Raw genomic sequence first — 15164 nt, forward strand, 5'->3', positions numbered from 1 at the left:
GTGATAAGGTAACATATCTCCATGGGTAACAGACTTTTGCAACATTCCATTATCGGCTCATTGTATTCTTTATCTAATCACGTTTTCTTTGTAAGTCATTTCCCCATTTGATCACCAGTCCATTAAACAGCAGAGGCACAGACTGCTTATTAAACATTCTTCTTATCGTGAATACAAGTGTATATATATATAAAAAAAAAACAAAAAAAAACGTATCCTTAGCAAAATGAGAAACAGGTTGATAATCTTAAAGAAGAAAAAAAAAGCATTGCATTTCTATAAAAACAGGATATTACCACACCTCTAAGGAGCCCTGTGTGGAGGCAAGGAAAGTCCGCCTGTAGTACTCTTAAAAACTGATGTCACATGCAAGGACATCACAAGGAGGAGTTAGCTTACAGTAAGAATGGGCAGTGCAGCCTGCAAGCAGAGGGAATTGCTAGATCAGACAGGGGAATGCATGGAGGGATAAGACTGCCTATTCTGTACAGCACTGAATCCTGAGGAGGAGAATCACAGATCGCTGTTACAATGCTGGGAACATTTCCACCTATTAGAGAATGAGAGAGCCCTTACTGCTTGCCATGTCAAGGCTGTGTTGGAGCTAATGCTGAATATACTGTAGTAGTGTGGGATTGTGACTGAAATGAGACACATTATGTATTTTGGTAAGTCTGGCTTTATACTATGTTTCAACTTAAAACGTGTTCAGTGGGAACTGCTGTGCATGTAATCTCTTGAATGCATGCGAGCCAATGTGTAATACGTGCATTGATCTGCAATGCTTTTACTGTGACTGCACTCATTATGAATGGGGAGTCTGTGTTCCCTCAGATACTGCTTTGAATAAACTTGAGATTCAGCTAAATATTGTTTTAATGTTAAACACAAACCAGAAAGTTATAAACAAAGTTAACTATCTAGCTGCTGAGCCTGGAGCACATCAGTCTGGAGACTGCAGCCACCTTTCTCCCTTACATGGTTTTATTTATTTTTTTTGCAAGAAATCACTGAACATTTTATTTTACTTTTTTTTTTTATTTATTTATTTTATTTCCTCTGTAGCCACTTTTTTTTTATTTTTGGAAACGATGAAAAACTATGTGCTTTGCAGATGTCCATGTATTTGGCAACAAAAAAAAAATAGCCTCATAAAATATATTAGTTGTTACAAGTCTATAGAGGGCTAGCAGCTTTTTAAATAATGTATTTGTAAGGAGTTGGGTTATATTTTTGCTCAGCAAACGACCCCCGAGCATCACAGCAAAAACCTGCTTGAAGGATATTAGCATGCTGTAATGTAGTGTGTGTAGTGTTAAGCTCTGTGCAATGCACACACTGGTTATATTACACCATTCTACTGGGGTATGAATTAGCATCACTAACCCACCATCCCTGCCAATTGTTTGTTTTTCTTTATGAAGGTATTAGCCAGCTATGCTACTATTGACATTATAGATGAATGTGTATTTTTTTTAATATAAAAGGTGCATATAATGCAGGATTATAAGCACACTCAACTTGATGTTCACTAATTGGACTTGAGTTGATTTTTGCAGCTGCAAAACTTTCAGCTGACCACATACCTTGTACACATAAAAGATGCAACACCATGGTCTATGCTGGTGCTATATCACTTATTTCAGGTGTGTTTGCTCATAAATTGTATTCTGCTTTTCTGTATGTTATCTTGTTTTGCTAAAGTAGTCCATTCCATATTTTTACTCAGTGAATCACTTTTGCTTGCTTGGATGTACCCAAAGATTGGATAAATGTAGTGAAATAGATCTGGGAGGCAATGCAGAAAGATGACTTGGTGATTTAAAGACCATTGGTATAGCTGGCATAAGGCTTGATTCTTATCTCTCTAACCAATTTTCACATTTCATATATTTATAGTGTGTATATTTATAGTGTGAGTGTTCAGTGCCATTTGTTCTTACTACACTTGAGCTTAGAGGGTTAACACAACGCATGCTGGTATATGAATGATTAGAATTGTAGGGATTGATATAATTGAGAAAAATGGAATTGTTACCATATGTGCACATTTTTGCAGTGGTACACTAATCATGCAGTGTTATTATATCTGGGTAACCAATGTTAGTTTAACATTACATGTAACATGGGACACGCAGTGCTTGGGAAAGCCAAGTTTATAGAAGATAAGAAAGTGTAATGCAGTTATTCAGATTATAGAAGCACTTAAGCCAAGTTGTCATGAAGCAGCAGAAAATATATTCACATAGAAATCCAGTGTGTGCATCAGACATTTCAATATGTAATGAGTTGCTCTTGTAAAAATACACCTTAACATATACACAACTCATATACTAGTGAGAAAATAAATCAATGATTAAAGTGTGGATGGAGTGGTGGATGCACTGTTTCTTTATATTATTATTATTATTATTATTATTATTATTATTAAGAGGAAAAAGAGTCCTTGCACACAAGCTAAATATAGCAAAAGTATTTTGCCGGGTGCCAGACGAGGTTCAATTATCCAAAGACAAACAATGCATGGGGCTGCACTCACGGTTGGAGATTAAAATCTTCAATGCTTTATTTCATTCGTTTAAAATAGATCAACGTTTCAGGCCAGCTTGTGGACTTTCATCAGGATCAAGGCATATAAAACATATATATATATATATATATATATATATATATATACACACACACACACACACACGTGCACGTTATAGATTGCTTTTTTTATTATGAGGCTTGCTACATCATACAGGAACATACTTTGGTAAAGTCTTGGAAAAGAATAATAGGATAAGGATTGAGCAAGTGATGTTGTGAAAGAATGACAAGAGTGTTTGTAGAGAATTGCAAAGTATTTCCTTGAATACATCTTATAACAATGGGATTTTGTTATTTTCATGGCAGTATGCTAACTCCTGAAGGGCAAATCAAGGATAAATTGAACCATTTACCCCCTCGCTGTTTGAGACACTTGTTCTGTATAGGAATTCATCATGAACTATACGGTTTAATTAACCATTGCACTTTAGAATTTCTTCAATGTCTACAATAAACGCTGGTGAATGTCATCAAGAATGTGTGCCTGCATGTAGCAAAATGGAAAGCACATGCTAATTAAACAATAATTATAAAATGGAAAATGTATCAGTGCTGTGCCTGTGTTAAAATGTCATGCAAGAAAACCTCTTTAAAAAAAAAAAATCGTCAAACTCCTCATTAAAAAACAACTTGTATTTTTTCACTATTTATATCCTGAACAGAATATTTGAAATTAATATTTTTATGAATAGCTTGTGTTCCAATACCTTGTATGTACACAATCATGCTGTTACTATAAACATATCCCAATCTATTTTCTCCCAATATCAGTCAACTGAAAGTTTACTGCCTTAAATGTTGCCTTGAGAGCAGTTATCTATGGAAAATGTATGGTCAGCTAACTTAAATGGTAAAAGGCCATGGGAGATGATCAAACATTTGTTTTGTGTTGCACTGTACACGTTTATAAGCATGAACATTATTTTGCAAACTCATTTTTCGTTTCCGAATTGTGCAGAGGATAATATTGCTATGCATTGTATTTAATCATTCTCAATGGAATGCTCCACATTACAAAAAAAAAAAAAAACTAATTGATTTAAAGGTAGTTAAATAAAAAAAAAGAAAAAAAAGAAAGAAAACAGCAAAGAGAGTTTATGTTTTGATGTGATGCATCTTATAGCAGACATAAAATGTAATATTACTTTCTTCATTGTGGTTTGTTCTCCCTGGGGTGGTGTTATACCAAATGTGACCACAGTAAAGTACTATTTTATTGAAATCTCATTCCTTAGGGATGAAAAGTTAAATCCTTCTCATCGTTTAAGTACTATTTATTTCTCAACTTAATAAGGTTCATTTTGCTCATTTTCTAAGAAATCGAACATTTGGGTCATAACACAGATAAATCCTAAAAAAAAAAAAAAAAGACGGTAAACATTATCAAGTTCTTTAACAATTTTCCAAATAAACTTTGCTTTGAATTAGAGATGATGCCACTCTATTTCTGATCAAATAGGTTGTAACTGACTATATGCTGAGCATGTAAGACAGTCAAACAGTTGAAGGTCACATCAACCAATGTCTAAAAGTGACAAATATTGATATCTCACACAAGGTTATCTATTCATAGATAGAAGAAGAAAAGGAAGATACTGTAGCAATCAGTACACGTGGAACCCAAGAAATAGACTTCTTAGCAACTTTGAATACATTGTCAGATATCCCATAACCAATTGAAAAGAGGACGTGCAAGAAATGTGATATCAGTGGCTTTGGTAGTGACTAGCTTAATGACATTCACATTGATTTTGTCATCATTGTTTTCAGTGTTGATGCTACCATTTTGCATGTACTTTTTTGTCATATGTATGTTTTCCATTAAGCAAGGGCACACTTTGTCCACTTTTACTTGCTTGGAGATTTGGGGATCTTGGTTGGTGTAATGGAGTGACATACAATGTAATGGTTGTAGTACTTGATATGTTTTTTTTTTTTTAATGTGTTTTACAAATTGAGCATTTATAGTAAAATACTTAATTAAAAGTTGAAAATAGTCATAACAATGATAAAATATCTCCAGCGTTTGTTTTCTTACAAGGTGTCACATTTTCAGTGACATTTGCACTGATATTATGCTTCCTGCCTGAGAAACAAAAACCGCCCCTTTCCTCTGCCTATGTTATAGGTTAGCTGAGGGAGGATTCTGACAATTAATTTTAACAACTTGGATGCAGGCATTTGGGGACACAGATGGAGCGACCTCGACCCCTCATTTGCTCCCTGTGCCAGCCAGAGATAAATTCCTCTGGCTACTTAAGGGAGCTTTTGCATTGGAGCTCCCCCCTAGATCTGCTACTGAGTAGATCTAATAACTAATATGTAATTATTATTATTTTTATTTTTGGCATTAATGTAGTGCCAACATATTCCACAGCGCTTAACAATATTATAACAGAGGGAAATTTAACAGTAAATGAGACAATTATAAAATGTCACAGGAACAATAGGTTGATAAGGACCCTGCTCAAACGAGCTTACAATCTAGAATGATTTTATATACTATATTTCTTTCTGGATATGCATTATTTGAAATCATTTTGTTAAAGTGTAGTTTGCTTCCCTTCCTTCATCTCATTGTTAATTATGGAAGTTAAGTGTCTCCTTTATTAAAAATGACAGCATGTTACTTTCTAATGTGCTGTATGTGCCAGATAACTAGTACAAGGAGCAGTCCTGCATGCAGTTGTGATGGAAATTCCCTTGCAGGTATTTGCTATGCTATGCATGCACTGTGTTCATTAGTGATCTTCAGATATATTCATCTGATTAAATATGGCATATTTGGGATATTTTGGAAACCAGACAACTTTTTTTTTTTTAAATGGACTGTTTCTGGCCATGATAACATTCTCTGCAATTTATTTTAAAATAATATATAATACTATTTTCTGCAGTGAGCTAGCATTAATAATTGCTTTGGGCTATAATCCTACACATAAACAAGCCCTTTTTTGAGACTTTCTTATACTATCTGTAAAGCGTAGTTGTTAAAAAAAAAAAAAAAAAAAAATACTCCTTGCACCATGCTTTTATGTCAGTGCCCGGGTCCCCTACTTAAGCCTTGGATTTTGTTTCTGTGATGGATGTGTGTGTGGTAGCTAAATGTTGTAAGTGTGTGTGGTAGCTAAATGTTGTAAGTGTGTAGTGGAGATAAAGTGTTGTGTGTTCGAAAATGTGTGTAGTGGATGAGTATTGTGTGAGTGTGTCTCTGCATTCTGGTTGACTGTTGTGTATGTGCACTGTCTGAGTGTGTTGGGTAATTTGCCCCCCTCTTACCATTTGGCAGGAGGGAGAGTTATCCCTGGTAGCCCATTGGAGGCTCACTGTGGTTTGCTCCAATATTTGCTACAGGTCACTATAAGAGGTCCCCCATGGTCTGGCTCTTAATCTGAAATTCAAAGTGCTGACTGCAGTGCTCTGCATTATTGAGAAATACTAGGGGTGTGGGGGTGGTGCAAGGGAGTTCTTAATGTGGTCTGCAATTGAGAGAGGTGCAGACCACAACACTTCCTCAATGAAGTGAGGAGGCACAAGGCTGAGACAGGAGATCAAGATCTCCCTGCCCATTTAATGGACCACTATAGTGCCAGGAAAACAAACTTGTTTTCCTGGCTCTATAGGGTCTTTGGTTCCCCCCCACCCTCAGGGTCCCACTCCCACTGGGCTGAAGGGAGATGAAGGGGTTAAACGCTTACCTTTCTCCAGCGCCGGGCTCCCTCGGCACTGGGGACTCTCCTCCCTCTTCCGACATCATCCACCGAATGCGCATGTGCGGCAAAAGTCGCACGCGCATTCAGCCAGTCCATAGGAAAGCATTTCTCAATGCTTTCCTATGGACGGCAGCGTCTTCTCACTGTGAAAATCACAGTGAGAAGTGCGGAAGCGCCTCTAACGGCTGTCAATGAGACAGCCACTAAAGGCTGGATTAACCATAATGTAAACATAGCAGTTTCCCCTTTAATGAGGGCCTGTTAAAACTGGAGCTCCATGATCAGACAGTGGCTGATCCACCTCTGGTTCTTGCATACTGTAATTTTTTTCTTGTCAGAATAGGCATTAATAAGACCATATTAATACCTTAGGAACTGAATATATTATTTCTTGATCCTATGGACTCGTCATTAGCTCTTAAAACTCAAGATACTGGGTTTAGGTTACACATATTTGTTACCAGAGGCACCTTTTTAGAAAAATGTTAATGAACTCTGATCTGGAGCAATGTTTGTCAAACAAATCTTAAAGTAGAATGTGTAGGGAACTGCACTCACTCCCATCAGTCTGAGCCAGGGTGCTTTTGTTGTACCAGGAACCAAACACCAAATTCCAAATATTGTAAAGAAAAATAGAGGTCCAGGCACTCCTTGGTTCAAAAGAAAGATACTTTAATGGAACCACAGCAACGTTTCGACCAAAAGGTCTTTCTGAGCTTGATAAAGACCTTTTGGTCGAAACGTTGCTATGGTTCCATTAAAGTACCTTTCTTTTGAACCAAGGAGTGCCTGGACCTCTATTTTTCTTTCCTAAACAAATCTTAAATGACCACCATCGGTCTTAACCAATAATTCTTAAAAGGTATCTACGTTTTAGCAGCACTGTGAATTTGAATTTGTAACTGTTAGTACTCCTGTAGACAAGTTTGAAAACTACTGCTCCAAATTAGCCTTTAATGTCTCTGGAGGCTTCTTTGTAGAGTACATACTCCTAAACAAACAAAACAGCTTTAGCCGATTAGACAAGGCAGCTTAACCCATTAAAGAATACATCCATGTGCTTAGCTTATATGTGGTTTGGAAAATATTAACATATCTAAAGCTACAGATTTAAAAATTCCTGAATGATGGAATCTAAATCTCCAGATTTTATTTGGTGTCTTCAAATGTCTGTTAATCTCCACCACATGTAGATGTATTGCAAATAAATGAGACGATAAATAAGACACAGTATGTGCCAAACAGAATAGGATGCTGCTTTAACCACCGTATCCTGACATTTTCAACTAGAATATAATCTAAATGTAAAGTTAAAGATTACCTACTAACTAAACTGGCCTAATTTAGGTATTAGGATATATGTGTCAGATCAAGCAATCAGTAGATGCTATATGTAAAATAAATCCTTTAAACCTATTAAAATATCAGAATTGTAATCAAAGTGCTTGAAATATATATTTTTTGGAACCAAGCTAAGCAGACTGGCGTTATTTTATCAAACTAGAAAGAGAACTTAACTTTCAGAATGCTTATCAGTTGAACTTTTGATTGTATTACTTAGCAGTTCTCAATTGGCTTTTCTTTTTTTTTCTCTTCCATTTATACTAATATAGATTTCATTTTTAAATTGAAAATGTCATAAATCCATTATTTATTTGATGGATATTAATAAAATCTTTGTCTCTCCTTTCCCCTTCAGTTTTACTTTGAGCGATTTGTCTGAGATTAATCATAGCACAATCTATATGAAAGTAACAAGAACACAATCTGTACTTACTGTAGATGCTAAGTAAGAGATATTTGTTTGGTACTACATAAGGAGCAGTGATTGCTGAACTCATGCAACATAGTTGTTTTTAATTTGTGACTGTTAGTATTTTTTTTTTATTATTAATGTAAGAACTCGGTGTAACCTCTGAAGGGCTTAGAAATGTTGCGTTAGTCTAGTGACAAGATCAATATTTTAATCTCTGAAGCATTTAAGCCATGAAGCATTTTAGCCAAGAGATTCAATTTGAAAACTGTTGGGCATTTTGGTATATGTTTGCCTTGTGAGCCTTCTTCATTATAAATGTGAATGATTCCACAGGGGATGCAGATTCCTGCATTTATTTAATTACCCAGTGTACACTGGGATGTAAGGAAATTTTAATTGAGCACAGGCCTGGAAAATGACCCCAAGCAGTTTCTCTGCTTGATTGTTGGGTCATAGCATAATATAATAACATGTCTAAAGGTCGCCAAACATAATAAAAAAAACTAAAAAAAAACAAAGGGACAACCAGTCTCCTGCTCCTCATAGTCTCCTGCTCCTCTTTTCCTTTGGTCCTAAAAACACTTACCCCAAATTGAAGTAGGTAAAACCCATTCAATCCACCAATTGAAGTAAAATATATTTCCCCAAAGTGGTTAGGGAGTTCCAATCAATAGACACCAACCAATTGAAAACATAACCCAAAATGTAAAGGCTATTCCTCACCTACAGAGAGGGGGCAGTATAAGCTAATAAAAATAAAATCACTGTAAAAAAAGAACATTTCATATGTACCTGTAAAAATCTTGCTTGAAATTCATTTTTTTCATTTTTTTCTTTGGCCATTGTACTGTCATAATGGCTGCAGTTTACCCCCATTTCCCCTCAAAAGATAAATAAAAAAGCTCAACAAAAACCCATGTGCAGCAATGTACTAAACGTAGCCCAGTCCTCCAGATCTTCCTGTTGACTAAATGGTTCAGGAAATTAAGTGTTCTAACTTCAGACTTGTATATGCCCCTGCAAACTTGGAGAGTCATAATTTTACTGTGATAGGTTCATTTGCAAATCACACTAGTCCCAGTGCAAGTCTCAGTCCTGCTAAGGTTGCCTGTTAATGTGTTTAATTGCATCACTAGGCAGGCTTTTCGGGACTGAAACTAGTGTGGAAACACATGATTGGTTGGCATTTACAATGAGCTCAAACCATTTGTTGATAGGTAGGGGGATAGAGTTGTATAAGAGAGGTCTCTAGAAGAGCAGTCCTGACAATACATGCATACCACCAGGGCTGGACTGGGGCAAAACTTCAGCAGTTAAAAGCAGTGGGCCAGAAATGTGGTGCGTTATGTTGCCACCAATGACAAGCACCCCCTGCCCTCCCAACTGGTATGTTACTGTGATGCCCCTCCAGAGCATTCAGTGCTCTCTGATGGAGAAAATGTCCTAGTTACTTGTCTCTGGTTTTCCCAATAGTGGGTATCAGAGAACAAAAGTGGAAAAGGATTGTGTTTTAAATGTGTGGGGATGCTGCCTGCGGTGTTATATGTGTTTGGATGTTTTTTATGTGAGTAGAGGAGACAGTTTATGCTGTAGAGTGTAAAGGGGTCTGTTTGTGGTGTATAATATGTTGCTACTGCCTGTACTGTTTAGGTGTGTTTTTGGGCTGTATATTATGTATGTGTGTGTGTGTGTGTGTGTGTGTTTGTGTGTATGTGTGTGTGTGTGTGTTTATAGGGCCTTTAGAGTGTGTGTGCCTAGTGGTGTGTTGTGTTTGCATGTAAGGACTGTATTTTGTGTATCTAGGAGCTGCAGGGGGTGTGCATTTTGTGTGTTTATAGGGAGTATAGAGTGTGTGTAGTATGTGAGTGCAGTGTATAGGGGGTATATAGTGTGTGTGAGTGCAGGGGGTGTAGTGTGTAGATGCAGTGTGTAGTGTATGTGCATATAGGGGGTGTAGTGTGTGCATATATAAGGGGTGTATTGTGTATATAGGGGGTGTATATAGGGAGTATAATGTGTGTAGTGTGTAGGTGCAGTGTTTATATAGAGGGTGTATATATGGTGTAAGTGGTGGGGTATAATTTATGTATGTAAGGGCTGGATAGGGTTAAATAATAAATTTGCTAATTTCATTATTTACATATATTTTTTAAAAAAAAACTACTACACATTTACTCCCCTTTCCCCTAATTACCTTGCAGTGGGGAGAGGGAGCATGCTGCTGATCATCCCTGGTGATCCAGTGGGAAAGTGATGTGGTCTGTACCTCTGCAAGGTACAGACCATGCCTTTCTCTTTGCGAGAGCTGCATTTTCAGAGCATTGATGAGGGTTCTCGGGACCAATCTGCTATCCGTGAGCCAGCAGGGGAGATTTTTTTGACCTTCCCTGCCAGCCTCGGCCCATGGCCATCGTGGTCAACCAGGCATTTGCCCAGTTTGCCCGATGGCTAGTCCGGACCTGCATACCACCAACCGCAAAGGTTTGGGGAGGCAGAGATTGAATAACGTTAGGAGGTATAATTAGAAACATGAAATGGAAAATTACATGGTTGACATAATAGGGATATTCACAGTGAAATGGGATGAAGAAAAGAGGAAGGATTGAATGCAATGAAGAAAAACAAAGTGAGAGTCGGTGATAACTAAGAGGAGAAATAGGATGATGAATGAAAAATTATCCGTGGACACAGTAAATCTGTCTACCAGAATACAGTCTGGGTGTAGAGTCTGTAAGATATGTTCTGATGACTCCTGGAGTCTAATGAGTACAAGGATCTGTCTCTAGGACACTCTGATACAAGGATAATCTTCTGGGACAAATATGATGCAAGAATAGGCATCTGTTACACTCTATATACAGGATTAGTCCTCTAAGGTCTTAGGAAACAGGGTAGACTCACACCACAACTGGGTTTTCCCCGTAACAGATGGTTAGATGGAATATGGTACTCATGTTGCATGCTAGTGTAAATATGGCAGATGTGCAGGTGTTCTGAAGATTGCTAGGGTCTAAGTGTAAAGGAATGCCACAGCACCACTGCAAGCAAGTGGCTGTGTGAGGTATTGCACATGAATGAAGCGTGTGCTAGGTGGTAGAAATGTTACTAGTGTACTAGTTTGAATGTGAATGCAATACAGATGTATGCTATTGTAACAGGGCATTGACTAAAATGAGAATTGAAGGTGAATTCAAAGAACGTTTCATATTTAACGTCAAACTAGCTGAACTGGAAACATTCTCTAAGTCAGTTATACTTTCAGTTCGACTTCCCTGGCATTACATTTGAAATTCACTTTGAATTCACCTTGAATTCTTAGTTTTGTAAATAACCCTGTTAGACCTGTTCTGTAAGATGGTGAACCTGAATAACATACTGGAAAAAAATTGTTTTTATTGCACACAATCTGGAGTATAACAGGAGTTGGTGTAATACGAGTAACCTTTCAAATAAATATCTGTATGTATGTATATACATACATATGAGGTCTGTACTGGAAAGTATCCAGCCAAGTAATATGAAAATAGAGACAGTTATTGAAGAAGGTCCAAGATACAAGAAACATTGTACATAGGACAAAGGCACCTCAGTCCCTCCACTTTGGGATCTCACACAGTTCTCCCAGCATTTCTTCCACTGTTCAATAAACTCTGCAAAAGAATTTGTTGGAATCGCCATCGTCATATTTACCTGAATCTCATCGATGGTTGGAAATCTGTTCACTTTCAAATGTGATTTTATTTTGGGATAAGCCAGAAGTCACAGGGCACCAAATCTTTCAACAGATTCTTGACCAACTGTGAAGCGTTTGCATCACACTTTTATTTGCGCAGCATAAAAACCTTCTGTCTTTAGTAAGTGCCATAATGTACTCACTCAAACCGCGGTGCTGTTGCCACCACGTCTTGGTGCAAGTCTTTTGCAGTCACTCAAGAGTTTTTCACAACCTGCTTTCTCAGAAACCTTGTTGCAGCCATTGATAGCTTCCTTTTGCTGCCCTGTCCAGGTAGTCTAACCAGTGTTCCTTTAACTTTTAACTTTGCTTCCAATGGTGTCCCTAGGGACATTCAGTGCCTATGCTTTTTGTATTCCATTCCTTGTTTATAAAGGGTGATGATATTTTCTCTTAACCTTGCGGACCATTCTTTTGACTTACCCATATTTTTAACATGCAGTCAAATGTGACACTCAACAAATCCCTAGTCAGTTGAGGTATTTCAAGTATTCCAGCTCAAGTACACCTGGTGCAACTAATGAAGCCTTTGTTTACTTGCTTCAGGTGTGCTTGAGACATAACTTTTTTGGCATATTTGTGCTGTTGGGAAGGATTCTATTCAGGGGATTGAATAATTTTGAGACTGGAGAAGTTTTAATTTGTGGAAACCACTTGAAACATTAATTGTGTTGAGCTATTGCAATTGTTTTTGTTTGATTTGCACATTACAAACAACTGAAACTCTGTAAATTTGACAGTAAACCCAATTTTCAATGGGGTTTGAATAATTTTGATTGCAACTATATATATCAAATATATATCAAATTCCTAATAACAGTTTTGGATATTGGAGAAAATTCTAGCATATTTTGGGTATAAATGTAGTTACTATAAGGAATGATTACCCCCCAAAAAGATAGAAGTGCTTAATGAAGCAATTTTGGTGTATAGATCATGCCCCTGCAGTCTATCTGCTCAATTCTCTGCCATTTAGAAGGTAAGTCACTTTGTTTATGCAGCCCTAGTCACACCCCCCTGCATGTGACTTACACAGCTTCCCTAAACAATTCCTGTAAAGAGAGAATGTTTAAACTTCCTTTATTTACACATTCTGTTGAATCTAGATTTGTATCTCCTGCTCTGTTAATAGCCCTCCAGATCCTGCAGGAGCTTTCTGTGTGTGATTAAAGTTCAATTTACAGAGCAGGATATAAAACCTTCTAAAGCAACGTAACGTCTGACACTATTTTTTTCATACAGGCTGGTGTGAGTCACACCAAAAAAAGTGATTTACCTCCTAAATGGCCAAAATTGAGCAGTGAGACTGCAGGGGCATAATTCTATATAGCTCTATTAACCCAAACTTCTTTATTAAGCTAAAGGTGTTTTGATGCCTATAATGTACCTTTAACCCCTTAAAGACCAAACTTCTGGGATAAAATGGAATCATGACATGTCACACATGTCATGTGTCCTTATGTTACATTGAATCCCAACATAGACATTTGTAGTACAAATAAAAAAGGATTAAATAACATATAACAAGTGCAAATTATAAAGCATTATGACAATACCATTCTTTCAAGAGACAACGTTTAAAGAGTAGTGCATAGTAATTTACTGACGGGTAGTCACTAAGGTGCTGAAATCACTTGCTGTTTTAATCCTCCATTAAGGGTCAATTTATAATTATAGAAGATGTTCTAATGTCAAAGGTATATGGTACTTGCCAACAGAAGTCAGTGCACAGAAAAACATAGTATCGAAAACTCCTGGCATATATTATATATGAATTACAACACATATTGAAATTAAAACTTTTTTCATATCTTTTTTACAGTGGTTTTGAAACCCATTTATGAGTAAAACAGTTTGTTGCTTGTTTACTTGCGCTGTGGACTTTTACATTTCAATACTTTTTTGTTAAGTTCAAATAAACTTGCACAGGGTAATAAATATATTGTAGATCTCACGCTTTACTGCTTAGGGAATGAGCAAGTTTAATTACAATGGATCTCAAAACATTAATCAATAATTCCTTATATTTAAGGTAGAGTTTGAATATGGCTTGCATTCGTGTATTAAGCCTACAGTGGTATGTAGAGGAGTAGTGAATCGCATCATTTTTGTATTTTGCTTGATTGACACCATTATTATTTTAGTATTATTTTAAATTGATACTATCGGCATTAAAACAACTTTAGCCAAATTAAGTGGTTTTGGTGTATAGATCATGTCCCTGCAGTCTCACTGCTCAATTCTCTTCCAGTTAGGAGTTACATCACTTTACTTCTGTTTATGTCATTGAGATGTAGTGGTCTGGGTGCCTACAGGGACCCTTTAACCCCTTAAGGACCAAACTTCTGGAATAAAAGGGAATCCTTAAGGGGTTAAACGTAAAACTAAAGAATCCAATAACATGTAAAGAAACTAAAATTCAGGAGTTAATTAAATAGGAGTTTAGCACTCACAAGCAGTCTCGTTAATGAAAAAAAACATAAATGAAATATCTCAGCAAGTTTACAGCCTTGAATACAATGTCTTGCAACTGTACCGTCTCAGAAAATACTTCTCCATAATATCACAGTTTGGAGAGTGAGTAGGGTTGAAGCTGTTTTCATAGAATGATAGGAGACATCAAAGGAAGCCACTTTATCTGTACGAAAAGAAAATGTGTTTATGGTACCTGAAGTGTCACTTTAAGAATAAAGATTATATTAAAGTGGCCATTGGAATTGCACATATTTACTGGTACTATGAGTTTAGAAGCAGAAAGGAAATTCAGTCGGTAGGAGATTATTATTGCTTGTACAGTAATAAATTCTTGTTTTTTTTGCTCCAATGTTATTTACAGGGATTCTTAACAAGTAGAATTTGTCATGTAAAGTTTGAGTTGGATTGAAAAAAAGATAATTGTTGACCCAATTATAGAAAGCACTAGTAAGACCATGGTCAGGTTCGATATCATTAATCATAGGGACAATGAAACAATATATGATACAATTCTTGGCATTCTGTTTGATTATGTCTGAAATATAGGACATTTTAACATACTGTATTTGATACAGTTCCAGTTTTTGTACAGGACTTGGGATTTATGCACAATCCTTAAGAACGACTTGAAGAACATTTCCCAGTAGACAAAATAACTTGAGAAAATCTTGTTAGTCCATTGAATACATACATCAATTTCTTGAAACATTTCATTGGCCTACCCTAGTAATAAACTCACCTGTGCTAAAGCATTTTGCATTTTGATGACTACAAATGACAAGCTTGAAGAACACGTGTCTAGGGTGCAGGGTCATATGTTTAATTCAATATATCAATCTTAACAGCAATAGGGCGAGGTGATAAAACAAAGTAAAGATTGATAGCAATAAAATTC

General features: G+C 36.6%; 1 protein-coding gene across 1 annotated transcript in view; it reads left to right on the top strand.

Moving 5' to 3' along the window:
- The first annotated feature begins 388 nt into the window (after nt 1-388).
- ZNF385D (zinc finger protein 385D) overlaps nt 389-15164 on the top strand; it is a 308681-nt gene continuing 293905 nt past the window's right edge. Inside the window, exon 1 of the mRNA XM_063450693.1 lies at nt 389-668. Coding sequence (XP_063306763.1) covers nt 647-668 — 22 coding nt within the window. The 5' untranslated portion in view covers nt 389-646. The remainder of the gene's footprint in view (nt 669-15164) is intronic.

Source organism: Pelobates fuscus, chromosome 4 (genome assembly GCF_036172605.1).
Source record: "Pelobates fuscus isolate aPelFus1 chromosome 4, aPelFus1.pri, whole genome shotgun sequence".
Lineage (NCBI taxonomy): Eukaryota > Metazoa > Chordata > Amphibia > Anura > Pelobatidae > Pelobates > Pelobates fuscus.